Here is a 16036-nt window from a genome sequence, read left to right as displayed (position 1 = left end):
TATGCCACCACTCCGGTCTGGGGGAGCCTCTGCTGCCTCACCTAAAGGTTACTCCCAAGGGTCATTCCTCTGGGTTTTCCTTTCACCCCATGCCCAAGGTTCCTTGTCAATGTCTACTCCTCCAGCCATTCCACTTCCGTCTTGGACACGGTGCAGTCTAGGAGGGGACCCACCTGGTCTCCTCCAGTTCATTCTCATGGCTGGACATTTAGATGCTCGGTCCTCACAGTACATCTCGGTCCCCACTGTTTCAACTCCTACCCTCAAAACGACGCAATGGAGCACTGCACACCAGAACAAGGACAGTTGTTTTTCCTGAAAGCCATCCCTCTGCTAAACAAATAATTCCCTCAACACTGTCCAACTATTTACTAAGTTTGCACTACTATCACTATTCATCTTCTCATCACTCCTTATCACCCATCCCCCTCCCACCTGTGATTGTATCAATGTTACTTTGTCGCTCGTATCCTTACTATCTATATTGACAGTCTCCTAGTATGATTTGATTGCTTATTGTACCCTATGACTATGACTTAAGTGTTATACCTTATGATTCTTGACTCTTGACAAATGTATCTTTTCTTTTATGTACATTGAGAGCATTTGCACCAAGACAAGTTCCTTGTGTGTCCAATCACACTTGGCCAATAAAAGAATTCTATTCTAATTCTATTCTGTTCTATTCCTTATTCTATCCTATCCTATCCTAGACTGCAGTCCCCAGGTTGACCTTGCCTGGGCTTCTGCTGCAATCCTCGTATAAGTACCTTTTCTCTGAATCTATGGTGTCCAGGGTTTCCTTTCCTAGGGAGGGATTGATGGGAAGCAGCCCTGACCTCTAACCTAACGAAGAGAAGAACTAGGGGGACATGATAGCAGTCTTCCAATATTTGAGGGGAGGAGAAGCAGTGGTCAACCTATTCTTCGAGGCACCCAAGAGAAGGACAAGAAGTAATAGACGGAAATTTATCAGAGAGAGATCTAACCCAAAATTAAGGAGAAATTTCCTGACAGTGAGAACAATGAATCTGTGTCTCCAGAACACAGAAAATATAATCATGGGGCTGGAAGACACTCAGAGGTCTGCTAGTCCAACCCTCTACTTAAGGCAGGAGACCTTATACCATCCTGATCAAATGGCTATCCAACCTTTCCTTGAAAACCTCCAGAAACAGAGCAGTTTATAGCTCTGGGAGGGTAGCTATCCCAGTAATTGTTGTTATAGTCAGAAAATTTCTCCTAACTTCTAGGTTGGCTCCCTCTTTAACAAGTTTCCACCCATTCCTTCTTGTTCTGCCCTCTGGTGTTTTGGAAAGTAAGTCAACCCCCTTCGTTGTAGCCGCTCCTCAGGTACTAGAAGAGAGTTATCATGTCCTCCTAATCCTTCTCTTCTGTAGTCAAGACACACCCAGCTCCCTCAACCATTTGTGGTATCATTTAGCCTCCAGGTGTTCTGTCATTTTTGTTGCTCTTCTCTACACTTTTACTAAGGTTCTAGCATCTTTTTTTTTTGTATTGTGGAACTGGATGAAGGTTTCCTAGGGTGGCCTCACCAGTGCAGGATAAAGTTGTGGGGCCTCCAATGTGGGTTTTAAAGAAGAGACGGGACATCCATTTGTCTGGAATGGCACATAGGGTCCCCTGTTTGAGCAGAGGGGCTGGACTAGAAGGCCTCCAAGGTCCTTCTCAACTCTGTTATTCTATATACTTCTAAAATTTCCGCAAACTTCACCCATGATCACTTACTATAATAGCAAGCCTAGTGGCTCCATGGTGCTTTGGACTTCAGTTCTCACCTTGCTATCATGGTCCATAATGAGGAACTATGAAAAGCACAGTTCAAAACATACAAAGGCATCACCTGCCAGGTGGGAGAACAAGGTGGGGGGTTGCTGCTCAAATATCACCCCAAAACAAGACAAAGGGGTAGAGAAAGGGAAGGGCTCCCCCCCCCAAAAAAAATAGCACCCATAAACAAGGTTTCCTCTCAAGGGGCCCATCACCCTCGCACTACAAAATTTCCACAATGAAACCTAAGGTTCGAGGGCAAACCCAAGAAATTACTTGTGTGTACTTTTTAAGAAGATGGACAAGCTTCGCTGGGCTTAAAGAACTCTGCAGGGAACACCTCTGGCCCATTTTCTAGCAAGGGCCTTGGGGTGGCATGGCCTGGAGAAGGATGGGGCCCTGCAGCCCAGCCCCTTCCTGTAAAACCGTGCTGGGATTTCTAACCGGGTCCCACTTTTTGCACTTTGAAGCTCCCAGGTGTCCATAGAAAGCTGGTCAGGAATTCTGAACAGACCAACATGTCTACAAGTTTAGCCTTTATGACTGCAATATTAGAAGGATGAACTAAGTGTTCAACTGGCAACAGATGGAGAAAGTTTGGCAGCCCCGGAAGGAATGGAGAGGGGGGGAACTATCTTCTGCCTCAGCCATGAACTCACTGAGGGAGGAATTGTGTGTTCCATAAAGTGTTTTAACTCTTTCTTAAGGACAGGTTTCTTTTTATATACCATTAGCCCGAGACTGGGTTTGGCTGGGGAACCAGAGATGGGAAGACAAGTTTCTTAGCCCATTCCCCTGGGGGCTACTTTTCTGTTGGAAATCAGCCCCTCCCCTTAAAAAGAGATAAGGGGAATAAAATAGTAGAGGAGTTTTTCAAAAAAAGAGAAAGAAGTTGGAAGCTCAGACCTACATCTGGAGCACAGAGATGCGCAAGACAGACTGATCTGACAGGCAATGGTGAGCAACACACTGTAGCGCATAGAAATATCAAGGATGAACGCGATCCTTTTTCTTTGAGCCAATGTTGCATTTTTCTCCTCTGATGAAGCTCATCTGCTTTTTCCATTTCACATCTGTGCACACTTTCAAGAACATGCAATAAAAATCTTGGACTTCAAGTAATTGCTGATAAAACAACCTTTCCCATGGAAAACATTGGGAAGCAAGGTAGCAAAAACCCCTGACATTCATGCGGTTCTCTGTCTGCAAGGATACACACCTTTCTCTTGCCTTGCAGTCTTTGGGAACAGCAGCCAGGAGGAAAAAAAGGAGCCCCAAAACCTCATGGAAAAACTGGGGAGGGACAGACCCCAAAAGGGGAGCATTTTCATCCCCTTTGGAAAATCTCAAGCAGCCATTCCAAAATGGACAAAGGAAAACTCCTGTGGGCCCAAGAGCACCAAAAACCAAAGGCTGGGAGGGTCACTTCAGCCAGGAGCCTGGCGTTGGAAAGGGCCTCTCTGGACACTCTTTCTGAAAGGCCTGGTCAACCCCAAGCCAAGTCTTTCCCCCAGGGCTGGATATTTGGACCACTTGAGTTTAAAAGGGGAAGGTGCGTCTGCCCCACCAGTGGTTAAATTGCATTTTGTTTAACATCCTGGAAGATTAATTTTATTCACACTGGTTAGATGGAATGACTGTACTTCATTAATGTTTTTGTTCTTGTATTTCAACTACAGTGCCTTTTTAAAAAAAAAAAGATAATTAATTATATTTTTTGCTTCTCTGAGCAAGAATGCACAAGTGAATAAACATCCTTATGCATTTATTCTTGACAATGATGAATTTATCTTTCCTGCTACGGGGCAGTCCTTAACATGCGGTGTTAATGTGCCCGTGAAAATTGCTGCAAAATGAGGAGTGTTTGTTTTAAGGCTGGTTTCCCAAGTTTCTTTTGCATCCCCTCCCTACGGAGGACCCAGGCCAGTCTGAACAGGAATGTCCTCCAGTTATTTGGGGAGAAGCCTGACAAGGACTGATGGTTCCCCAAGGCAAAAAAAAAACCCCTTCTACCGCAGGGCAAACCCAGAACGCTTCTCCTGCAGATCTGTTCTGACACCCAGATAATAAATCTGTCGGGACGGATGAGACCCTTCTTAGGAGCGAGTGGGCATTTCTGACCATGCCCGTGCCCCGCCCCGAGCAAACAGGGGACTGCAGCCCATTGTCAATGGCAACACTGCCACGCTGCCCCCCGCCAGCACCTCACAAGATTTAATGTTGTGAGGAGAGTGCAGAGATTTACACAGATAGCCTTCTCTTCCTCCTCAGCTGTTTTGTCTATTTGCAGATGTTCTCTGCCCCCGACAACAAAATCTATGACTCCATCAATGGCAGAAGGGATGAGCTAACCGGAGTTAGAGACGGGATCCAGAGTCACTCGGCCTAAACAAGGTTGCAAAGTTGAAGGGAAAAACAGAAGGAGCCGCAACTAAAAAAAACAGCCTCTTGAATATTTTCAATATGGAGCGTCAGTGATAGTTTACTATACTTTCACAGTACATTAAATCAGTCCTAGAGACTCCGGGTTTTTGGGAATGTACAAGAAAGCCAGCTGGAAGGGCAGGTTTCAGAAACTGCAATTCTTCCATGCGTAACTGCCTTCAAAAGAAGTCTCTACACACTACCAATGCTCCCATGGAAGTAGAAAGGTCGGAGACACACCTATCGGCCAAGGGGGAACGAAGCGACTCTTGCAGGAGCCTTCAAAAGCGATGCTTTGAAAGGCTCCTTTCAATTCCCATTTATTTCACGCATAAATTTTGCCTGCACAGAAGCCTACATTAAATTGTGAAAAATGAGGAATCCTAACTGATTTTAGTTTACCTTATTCACAGCAGTTATAGGAGAATAAAACACTCCAAAGCCATCGGAAAACGTGGCTTTCATATAGAAATTAGCTGTAGAGAGAACGCTGTTCCAGTTAGCAGATGTGAAAGATTGAAGCAGCAAGGCCAACTAATCCAAAAAGGTCACCCTCAATTTAAGTCCTGAACTTTATGTTCGGATCGCTCTTTTAATCTGATAATTTTTGAATGTACAGGGTAAAAAAGAAAGAGAGAGAACGCTTGAACAATATTATGATGGCATATCCAATAGCCCCATCCCAGCAAGGAAAGCAGACTTTCTGAGCCCTGTTAGAATCAGTGGAACGGTTGCATTGCTTAAGTCTGGCCAACAGTGGGCACTTCTACTTGATGGAGGAGCACCGGGGCTCAAAGTTTTTACAGAGCCAGGTTGAACAAGCAGTTGGCTCAAAGCAGATCGCAGGCTGCTTGCTCCGATCCAATGGCCTCCAAGATGGCCACTCTCCTCGGCCCTTGAACAGGGTAGACTGATCAGATAACAGGGCCAAACATCTGTGAAGGGATCCAAATTGCAACCCACTTTCTCAGGTTAAGTCCTTTACCAAGGGGATAATTTGACCTGGATGGTGGGGTGGAGAGAGGGTAGATTTAGCTCAGCTCAGTGCCTTGGACATTGATTGACCTTACTTCACTTAGTTGTTCTTTGTTATCTATTGATCTTAACTATTTATTAATTTGTCTTAAGGATTCAGATATCTTAAGTATTTCAATTGCACTGTCAAATCTCCCAATTCTTATGTGTTGATCAAGGCACCCTGAGACAGACCCGGCCTGAAAAAATTAAGAACAATTTTACTAAATAACAAAGCATAATTAGATGCTAAATGAAAAAGAAAAGTAGGATAAAATAAAAGAATTAGCAAATGTGTAATTATGGAGATCAGCTGTGTTGCCTGCAAAGGCGTTTACTGAGAGATCTTCTGAAGTGCACTAAATTGAGTAGGAGGCTTATTTTATTAAGAGAACATGTATTTGAGACCTTTATGAATGGATGCTCCGGATCTATTTATTTATTGAAATTGCATACGGTTTCTTGGGAATCATTTCATTCCTGGACTTAAACCCTAATAATGGATATATCAAAATGCAGTTGATTGTAGTTATGCAAAAATACAGAGGTATAAATGTACCCCTACCCACCCCCCAAAAACCCTACATTATTATTTTAGAGATACCTCAGAAATTCTGAAAGCAATCCAAATAGATTTCACTTTTTCTTTATTAAGCTTCCTTCGCTAAACTGAGTGAAAAGAGCAGGACTTTAGTTTTGCAAACCAAATTCCTCTAAAAGTCAGGGTGCAAAATTGAAAGCCAACATCTGTGTGGATCCCACTCACAGGACTGATTCCTTTCTTGACTTTTGATAGCTAACTCTTCTTGGCTTTATACAAACAAGAACAAAATCCAAAGCTCTGGGGTCGCCTTCGTCTGTGAGGCTCTTTCCCACGTGTGAGAGGAGAGGGGGCTTTCATTCCTGCTCCAGCAGAGGCGGCAAGGGTCCCCTTAAATGCTGCAGGCTGCCCCCCCCCCACGACACTCTCTGCCTAGCACCTTCCGGTGGAGACAGAGGGAAGCCAGCCAGCCCAACAGTCCACAGTTCCACCTGCCTTCTTCCCTTTGGATCAATTCAGAAAAGCCACCTCTGTCTGCCTTGAAGTTCAGCGGAAGTTGCAACGGCAGCCAGTCCCTCAAGAGTGCAGCCTGAGCTAGACTAAGCAAGGCAGAGAAATCAACAATTGCAAAAGCAGATTTGGGGGTCCAGTTTTCATTTGGCCAATTAAAAGAAGGAACAGAACAGCAGAAACCTAAAGGGGTTAAAGGTTCAGGCGAAAAAGCCTCCGCAGCGCGGCTGTTTTCAAAAGGTACAGGGGCGTTCTGAGGAACGGCTCCATTGGCAGGAGAAGGAAGGGAATTGAAGCTGCTCTTACCTTGGCCAACAGCACTCTCCAAATTGTGCAGGGCTGGATTCAAATATTTCCAACTCATCAGCATTAGGATTACCCATTTCCCATTGCTGGGAACTAACATTAATATAATATAGGAAAAAGAGGGGCAAGAATATCCTGGCATCACTTTTAACCACAGCCGTACTTCCCTGGGACGGAGGTGAGAACGGGGTTCTTCCCGCTCTGATCAGCAACACAGAGGAAAGGATGGAACCAGCGCCTCCGAACCTCCGCTTATTGGCTCAACTGGATGAAGCAAAGTTGAAAGAAAAAATCAAAGGAATTCCAAGCACAGGAGGCAAAGTAACTTCACTGACAAGGAAACCCACACCTGGATTATGAATATTCAGGAAATACCAGCAATTTCTCCTGCTGTTGAATGTACAAAACAGGCAATATATTTGGCTAATTATTTTTTATGGAACTGTGTTTTGGTCACAGAAAATACTGCTGTTGAACCTTGTCATTTGACTGAGAATCTGGGGAGAAAGGAGAGGAGAGGGAGCGTAAGGATCCACAATATCACTACTTTATTAGATGAGAAGCCACTGCATGTACAGGACAAATAAATCTCAGCCCCCATTTTTTATTGTGCACTATTTCTTCCTATAAGGAGTAAATTGAAAGCTGCTCACAAGCCAAATGAATTTGAGTAGTGGCAACGTACATAGAGCCTCACATAACCTGCAGGAATTAAATGTAGGGAGAATACATTGAGGAGAGGGGAATAATCTAAGAATGAATCTACCCTTATGAATCTACCCCTTATACATTACAAGATCAAAGCTCCTTAAACCCTCCCCTTTCATGCGTTTCATGCCATAATGTCTACTACAGCATATGTTCTCATTATCTTTGGAGTGGAAGTCAGAAGGAGAGAAAATATAGGGGAAAATACCAGTAAGGGCTCTAAGCTTGACTCATAGGATACTGTAAAATGGTCACTCAATGTTACGCTTTGTTCCTCTGCAAGGCCCTTAAGGGCTCCATTCACTCGCCAGTCATGGCACTTAAGGCTGCAGCCTAAATGAATTTAGCCAGCAGACGTTATGGGCAAAAGGACAGCCAGAAAGACCTCCAGTTTTACACTTGTACAAATTGCCCCATAAGAGGGGAGATGAACCTCACCGATCTCAGATGAGAGTTATGAAATAAGTCAAATAAATAAATAAGCAAACTTCTGCACATATAATGAACAAATTAAGCATTTAAAATGCCTTATCTTGAAGTCTTTAGCTTTTACTTGTACAATGCCATATTAATTATAACATCAATGCTGACCAAATTGATCACTTTGAAGGTGCAGGATTTAAGGCCAAATGTTTACCCATTCCTGATGTAACGAAGGGGTGCAAAAACATGCATTTTGATGGAAACATGACTACTTAAGCCCCTAGTTTGCACAACAAGTCCCTCAGAAGGAAAAGCTCGCATGGAGATTCCATTTTATCACTGCACGAGAAATAACCCTGTTCCCAATTTTCTGTATTGTGGCAAAATACATGAGTATGTGGCATGACCCAGATGCAAAGTGTTAACTTTTTTCAGATTGATTTCCTTAAACCTAAAATCTATTTGCACTTTATACAGATATTTCACACCAGAACCATGGCTGCCAACCTGTTGTTAGAGAACTCCTACTGGACACATCATAACTAGAATTTCTGTTCTAGTTATAATGCCATCTGCTAACAAACATCTGTAGTCCAATTGCAGTGAAAGCAAAGAAGTTTTGCTATAAATCACAGTTATGGATATGCTGCACACCAAAGGCAACCGAACACACCAGCAGGATCTGCTGTTCCATTCCAACAAAAGGCAAAGGGGCCCCTTGCAAGAACCACATCATAAATAACTTTGGATCACCATACTGTAACATTTCAACAGGACCTACAGTCATAAACGTAAAGAGTCCATCCAGGTCCATTGACGTCAATGGGGAACTTTCCATTAGATTCCATAGAGAACTGGATTAGGCCCAAGATAAATGCTAAGAAGGGAAAGGCTACTCAAAGCACTTACAAGATACCTTTTTATTATTATCACAAATGGGCAGCCTAAAATATTTTTTTACGTACTAGCCTATCAAATTTCTAAGTGTCTGGTTCCTACTGCTATAAGAATATTTTATATAAGCGGATTGTGAATCTGAGAATGGGAAATATTCGAGCATTATATCACACGGGCAATTTTAGTACTTTAGGCATTCAAAACTTCTTCTTTCACAAAAAGAAGCACCGATAGCTGTTTTATTTTAGCTCAGATTCTACCATTTTTTATGCTACAGAAATGAAGCTTTCCTACAAAGTATTAGCAGGACTGACTAGACATACATGTTAACTGACCAACAGTTGCCATAATATATATTAACCAGAAATTTAGGTTATGTTGCAATTCTTATGGTTTCAGCAAATGCTGGTGACTAATTTCCAGGCACAACACGCTGCTGAAGATACTTTCAATAGAATTTTGCTTACATTGAACAAATATGCTTTGCAATTCTTAGCAACACTTTAACGTAACTGCAGAGTAGCCTCAACCAGGAAAGAGAGAGTTAGATCAAGAGGACTTCGAAGTAAAGCATGAACCACAAGATGGGGCTGAGGCTGCCTGTTCCTCCTCAGGTCCGAGAAGCAGTTAAAGGGGCCGGAAGAAAATGGTGGACACTCTAAATGTTGAAATTGAGAAGAATCTGAAGCAAGCTCGCCATCATGGAAATTGTTTTTTTCAAAGGCATTTTGCCTAAATGGAACACAAAGTTGATCAGAGGGACCTGGGATGTCCATTCTCTACAGGAGCAGCACCAGCTTAGCTAGATTTTGGTGAAATCGCTGAATAAATATTAGGCATTACCACAACTATATCATTATGCAATTTGAAGGCACCGCTATACACTGCAGTTTTTTCTTCAGGATTGGAATCAATTTGGATTTTAATTTATTTTTCTTCTTTTTCCCTTTTGTCTTCAGCTATTTGTGTGTGTGTGTGTGTGTGTGTGTGTGTGGTGTGTGCTTACTCTCAGCTTCTGAATCTGAAAGGTGATCAAATTAAAGAATAAGGATACTTACATGCTATAGCTAACACGGCACCACTTTAAGTAGCTTTAAATAACAATCTGAATGATTCACATTTACCAGGAATAAATGAAACTAACGGGATTTCTTCCGATATAATCCCATTGGGATGATTCTGCCCATTGTATTTTGCCAACTCTGTTCCTAGAACCTCAAGTCAACTGGCTTAATGGACCAAAATATGAATCCAACCAAGTTTATTCAAAACAAAGTAAACTAAATATATCTTATATTGCTGGAATACTGAAACAAAAATTGAGATACCTAAACAAGTTGTGCAAATGGACAAATCAAATGTTAGGTAAGAATGTTTCATTCTTTTTATTGTTAGTAATAATTAATAGTATAAAATTAAGCCCTCGTGAAAAGCTGCACTGCCTGAACAAAGCAACCTGGGAAAGTTGGGCTGTTGGAGATCCATCCATGGATTCTGGGAAGGGACCTATCCTGGCTTCCATGTTAACCAAGGAGAATCATACCACAGGTGGTTGATTAAATTTTTGCCTACAATAACCAAAATCATGTTGTAGGCTTAGTTAAAAGCAGGATCTTTTAAAAGGTACCTATGGAAAATACAACCTACTGCGAGTCACTTTTGCCAAAAAGAAAGTAATTTGTGATTAAACTAAATGACAAAAAAATATTGAGAGAAGACTAAAATTAATGTCTATAAGCTTCTTAAAATTAAGATACTCTAGCAAATAAACTGTAGGTCTGAGTTATCTCACTGGAGTAACTGATGTTTTCTTGGGTCCCGCAAACATATATGACTAGTCTTTTTAACAACATAAAGCTATGTAATTTATCTATGTGAAGTAAATCCTACTTAATCCAGTAGAATACTCTCCTTTTAAAGGAGAAAATATATCAATGATTTATTTTGTCAGGAAAAAGTGGTTTGCATTTGTTTTACCCAGCATGCTTTTTAAAACCGTGTACATATATAGACTTTATGCTTCCTTAATTCAAGCTATAAAATGTACATTATGCACACAGATTTACATCGTTTAACATATGCTGTGGGCTACTGCAAAAACTTCCATAACCACGAAATAAAAGGTTAAAAAGAAGTTCCCTAGAGCCCGTAGTCTGGCTCATCCTCAGGGCCTGTAATCTGTTCTCTAGAAAAAGGGACCGATCCACCGGACTGGGAATGGCTGCAGCTTCGTTTCACAAGCGGCGCTGCCCGACTGCCGCCGTCTGGCGCTGCAGTCCCCCGCTGCTTCTGGGGAAGAGAAGCCCAGGCCCCTCAGGGAAGCCCAGGGGAAGCGCTCCTCGTCCAGGCGAGCAGAGGGGCAGGTGGACCTTCAGCATGACTCCTGCCCACCCACCGAAACCCGCGCCTGCTCTAAGCGCCCCTCCGGAGACCCACCTGAGGGGAAATCGAGGCGGGATAAGGCGCTTCCCCGGACGGGGCGGCATTTTTCTCCACCAGGGAAAGCGCAACGCCAACCGCTGCAATGGCGGGGTGTGTCCTCCTTCCTCTGGAGCGCAAAGCCTGCGGACGGGGCCCCGGGCCTCGCTGAGAGGCTTCCCGGGCAGGCGATCCCCGGGCGCTTTTCTCCCCCCGTGCGTCGGTCTCCTTACCTCACGTCTCCGTAGGCGCCCGCGTAGCCCTCCATCCAAGGCCCAAGCTCCGTCTTGATGCAGCCGGGCGCCGGAGCGAAGGGCATCCTGCCCATCACGCCTCCGGGGTACCACACCTCGGAAGGCAGGTCGGCTCCTTCCTGGCCGCTCGGCCCTTGGCCCCTGCCGTAGCCGAAGGGGCTCTGGGCGGCGGCCTCGGCCGAGGCGCACGGGCCGTAGACTTGCGCGTCTTCCGCGAAGAAGGGGTGCCAGGCCGGGCCCGGAGAGGCGGCGTAGTGGGGCGCCAAGGCGGGCATTTCCCCGGCGCGCCGATATTGCGCGCCCCAGATGCCGCCCGCCGCGTACTCCAGCGGGCTCTCCAGCTTGATGCGGCCATGCGAGGCGAGCGCCAGCTGGAAGTTGTAGTAGTCGCGGCTCTGGAAGGCGCCCGCCGGCGGTTCGTCCAGCTCCGGCGAGCTCTTGAAGAGGCTGATGTGGCCCGGCACGTCCATGGCCAGCGCGCCCTCGCCGCCGCCGCCGCCGCCTTCCTGCTCGGCTTCGACGATCTTGCAGCCGCCCACGGCCACGGGCCGAGCTTGCGCGCCCGGCAGCGCGAACATGCAGTCGCCGCGGCTCGTTGCCGCTTCGCCGCCGCCGCCGCCGGGCCCTTCGAGCACTTCCACCGCCAAGCCCATGGAGGCCGAGACGGCTTTGCACAGCTCCTTGGCGCTCTCGCCCAAGTAGTCTTCCTTGGGCGCGCTGGCTTCGCCGCCGTCCGCCGCCCCGCCGCCGCGCGGCTCCCCTTCCGTCGCCGGCAAGAGGCTGCTGCTCTCGGCCAAGATGTCTTTCAGGTCCCCGGAGCAGCCCTGGAACGAGGGAACCAGCAAGGCCAGCGACGAAGAGGCGGCCGAGGAGGAGGAGGAGGCCGCCGGGTGGGGCTCGCGATCGGCCGGCTGAAGCCCTTTGCTGCCTGCCGCAGCCTCATCCAGCGGCAGGTAAGAAGGAGAGCCGGGCTGCTGCTGCCGCCGCGGGCTGGGCTCCTGCAGGCGGCCGCCCGGCGCACACGGGCCAGCCGAAGGAGAGCCCGCGCTTTGGCCGCTGGCCACGACCTCCTGTCGCGCTCCGCCGGGCCCGGGACTCTGGAAAGCCTCGCGGACGCTCTGGAAAAGGCTCTGGAAAGCCCCGCGGAAAGTTTTTCCCGGCGGCCGGCCGTAGACCCTGCCCAGCCCGACGTGGACTTCCATGGCCCGTGGGTGGTGAGTGCGCGGGGCGAACCGGCGCGGCTTCCTCACTAGCAAGGGCGGCTTCTTCGCCCCTCGCGGAGAGTCCTCGGCGGAGCGTCCACGGGCACGTTTATCAAAAGAGGCGGCGGCCGACCATCCCTTCCAGGGCGAAGAGCCGTCGGAGCGGGCGGGAGGGGGCCGGGTCCGCGCAGGTGCCGCGCCAAGAGAGGGGCCTAGCCGCTTTCGGGACACCGATCCGGAAGTCGGGGCTGGCCTGCTGAAGCGCCCCAGCGCGCGGCCTACGAGAGCGGCGGCTGCCAAGGGGGAGAGGCCGCCACGCTGCCTCCGCCGGGCCTGTCGCGACGATTAACTTTGTCGGCGGAAAAAGCGCGCAGGGCGGCCGGCTTCGGGGCTGCTACGGCTGCCGAGCGGCGCTTCTCTTGCGGGCGGGCGCCGGCTGAGCGAGCGAGCCGAAAGTTGAGCGCGACCGGCGGGCAGACAGGCGCACGAAGAGGCGAGCGGCTCGCCGTCCTCCCAGCTTCTCTCCCCCGGACAAGAGCGGAGTGAAGCGGCTCCGGCGCGCGTACCGGCAGCTTTGGGGGCGGCGGGGCCGGGCCGCCCCTTTTGCCCCCGCCTGCGCCGGGAGCCAGAGGTCGCGCTCCGGCCGGCCGGGGAGGAGCAGAGCTGAGCGGGGCGCTCGCAGCCCAATCAGCTGGGCCGAGCGGAGACGAGCAACAAGTGGGCGACGCGCATGAGCCAGACGGGCAGGCCCTCGGCGCCCGCTGACGGGGAGGGGACGACTGCGCCTTCTTCGCCCGCCCTTCCGAAAGCTGGCAGCGTCCCGCGCTAAACCCCGCCGCTCGCCTGCTCCGCTCGGCGCCGCTTCTCCCTTCGGACGCTGGGCGCGAGGGAGGCAAGCGGGCCGGGCGCGAACGCTGCCGGCCTTGCCTGGGTGGCTGGCGGCGCCGTGCTGGCTCGGGCTTTATGTAGCAGCCCTCCGGCGGCCCAGCGCCGCTACTCTGCATTCGCACGCTCAGCTCCACGTGCCAAGGCAGAGCCCGCGGAAGCTGCCCACGAGGTAGCGCCGCCAAGAGCGGGCCGGCCAAGACGCTGCCCCGCTAGGGGCCGAGCCCGACGTGAGGGGAAAGCGGAGCCCGCGGACCGCCGCCAAGCCCGCGCAGGGAGGAGGCTTCGCCATCCCGCTGCTGCCGCTCAGCAGTCCCCGGCGTCGCTCTGCCTCAGCCGGGCGCGGGAACCGGCCCTTCCCGCCTCTGCTTCTCAGGCAGCCTTTCCGGCCCCTTGGAGACTTTGCTTTGGAAAAGCGGGCGGCGGGCGCTGCCTGTGCCGCAGGCGGCCTTCCTCGTCGGGCGGCGTCGGCGGCACCTCCGGAGCGCTCCGTCTGCCGTGGAGCTCCTGCCCAAGAGAAGCGCCGAGGCCCCTGGCCAGGCGGGTGGGTGGAAGGCGGTGGGCAGAAATGGGCACCCCGCGCCTCAGGCCCGGAAATTTCTTTGAAACAAAGTTTCACAAAAAGTCCAGAAGAATATTTTGAATGGGACTGTTTTATTCTGAGTTCATTTCATGTACTTCTGTACCATGCAAAGCCCCCCTGCTCTCTCTCACACACCCGCACAGCGTCAGCTGAGGGAGTCGGGCCAGTGGGGTTCCCCCTCCCTTCTAAAGAGGCACCTCTGTCTAGTTTTCCCACCTCCTGATGAAGCCTCCCTTCTCCGGAGTTACTTGGCCTACCAAGAGCTTTATCATTTGGGATTGATAAGCACCGGCTGTACCTGTTGCATTTACATTTCTTTGTGGCGCTTCCTTTTGTGCTGTATTCAGCTCACACAAATTGAGGTCGGCAACCTTGAATTGGTTTGAATCATTGAACTAATGTAATGATAAATAGTGTAAATGCAGAATTCTATTTCAATCAGGGAAGCTAAGTTTATATGAAATTGGTTTTTGATAACGCTTTGGTTTCGGCAAAGATTTTCTTTCTACCCAAAAATAGTCATGTATATTAGACTCTGCATTCTTACTTAACTCTAATGCTGGATTTAAATTGATATTGTGGATATTTTTTGCCATTTTTTCTATAAAAGTAGAAAATATGCATTAAGAAACAATGCAAGCTCACAAAACCACTCTTTACGATCAAAGTGAAAAGAAATATTTTTTCCTCTTTGTATAAATGTAGTCAGCTAATATTTGTATTCAAGCAACCTGCCCTCAGCTATAACATTCTAGGAGGTGTAATCCCAATTTATTGAGGGCAGAAGGTCCAGGAAGGCTGGATTAGAAGCCGGTCTTACCCACAAGGGGAGAAAACAAGAAATTTTGCAGCTGGTGAAAGATGATAAAGGCTGATATAAGAAAGAGAAGAGATTCAGGCCTGGGCCAGATTGAGGTTCTTTAGTTCTGGGCTTGAAGGTCTGAAGACAGTTCACCATTTCTGGTCCTAAAGAACCTGTGCAAGTAAGCTGTAAATTTCCAGAGTCTTCATTGCCTAAAGATAAATTCACAGCATATTGTACAAAAGGGGGAGGGAGGGGTGTTGATAAATCTGTAAGTAAAGAATGGATATGGTATGAATGAATGTGCTGGTGACTGAAAGATGCTCAACAGCACTGCAGTCTGTTCCAGTGGGCAATAAAATGAAAACTGGTCTAAGCCAAAATGCAGTTTTTAAAAGGCTGGGAAAAACTCTCCTTACTCCTTAAATAAGCGTCTCAAGCGTGCAGACCCAGGGAGAGGCTGCACCCCTGAAAAGACTGTGAGTAGATCCACACAGCTGTTTGCTCTACTCCACATGCTGCCTTAAAAGTTGCTGCCCCTGCAGTGTGGCTGGAATGTACAGGAGGTAAAATGATGGAATTGGCCTAACCCTAACTCTTGCCCTGCTTTCCATACAACATGCACACGACTTTCTAAGGGACTGAAGTTGGCTGAAATTCAAGCTCTGTCCGCCATACTCCCAAGGTGTGAGATCTCCTCCAGTTGGTCTGCGCAATGTTCTGGTTATCCCATGTACAGCAATTGGCCCAATCATTGTTTTGCTGCCACGCTAAACTTTTTATTGATTTCCTCAAGCTGTAGTCATTTATTTGACTGTGACTTAGAAACCAGTTAGAGCAAAGAGGTTTTGTATCTGTTGGCTGCCATCTACTGATTATCCCCATTTGTGCAGCTTCTGCTTGAATGCTGTTAAAGAGCTGAAGTTTCAAAAAAGGGGCTAGTTATGGGCATCGTTGTGGGAACTATATGCTAAGAACATTGTATGAAGAAAAGAAATGAGAAATGAGGACTTCTGTGGCCATTGGGAAAGGAATTTGCTTCCAGAAGTAGAGAAGACATTCCTACAATTACACTTCGGTTACAGGCTTTGAGCCAGGAATACTGTATGCTAGTCTGTCTTAAGGCTTCTGCTTATCGGTCATCCCATTAAAAGGAAAAAAGGCAGGGGGAGGGAGCAGGCGCAGTGGCTTTGAAGCAGGTTCTGACCTCCCTTAGAACCACACATGATGGAGGCGTGGCAGAAGAAATCTGGGTAGAAGCGGCATGCACAGGAAACA

The 16036-nt window shown here is 48.1% G+C and overlaps 1 protein-coding gene across 1 annotated transcript in view; it reads right to left on the bottom strand.

The window, feature by feature from the left end:
- The window catches only part of AR (androgen receptor), a 150543-nt gene extending 137516 nt beyond the window's left edge, over positions 1-13027 (bottom strand). The window contains exon 1 of the mRNA XM_026684905.2: positions 11266-13027. Within this exon, the coding sequence (XP_026540690.1) occupies positions 11266-12488 (1223 nt within the window). The 5' untranslated portion in view covers positions 12489-13027. The remainder of the gene's footprint in view (positions 1-11265) is intronic.
- Positions 13028-16036: the final 3009 nt, after the last annotated feature.

This window comes from Notechis scutatus, chromosome 10, assembly GCF_049901735.1.
Source record: "Notechis scutatus isolate UNSWTSFEM ecotype Mainland chromosome 10, rNotScu1.2, whole genome shotgun sequence".
Taxonomy (NCBI): Eukaryota; Metazoa; Chordata; class Lepidosauria; order Squamata; family Elapidae; genus Notechis; species Notechis scutatus.
Note: the sequence above shows the minus strand (reverse complement) of the source record. Positions and strands in the feature narration are given on the sequence as shown.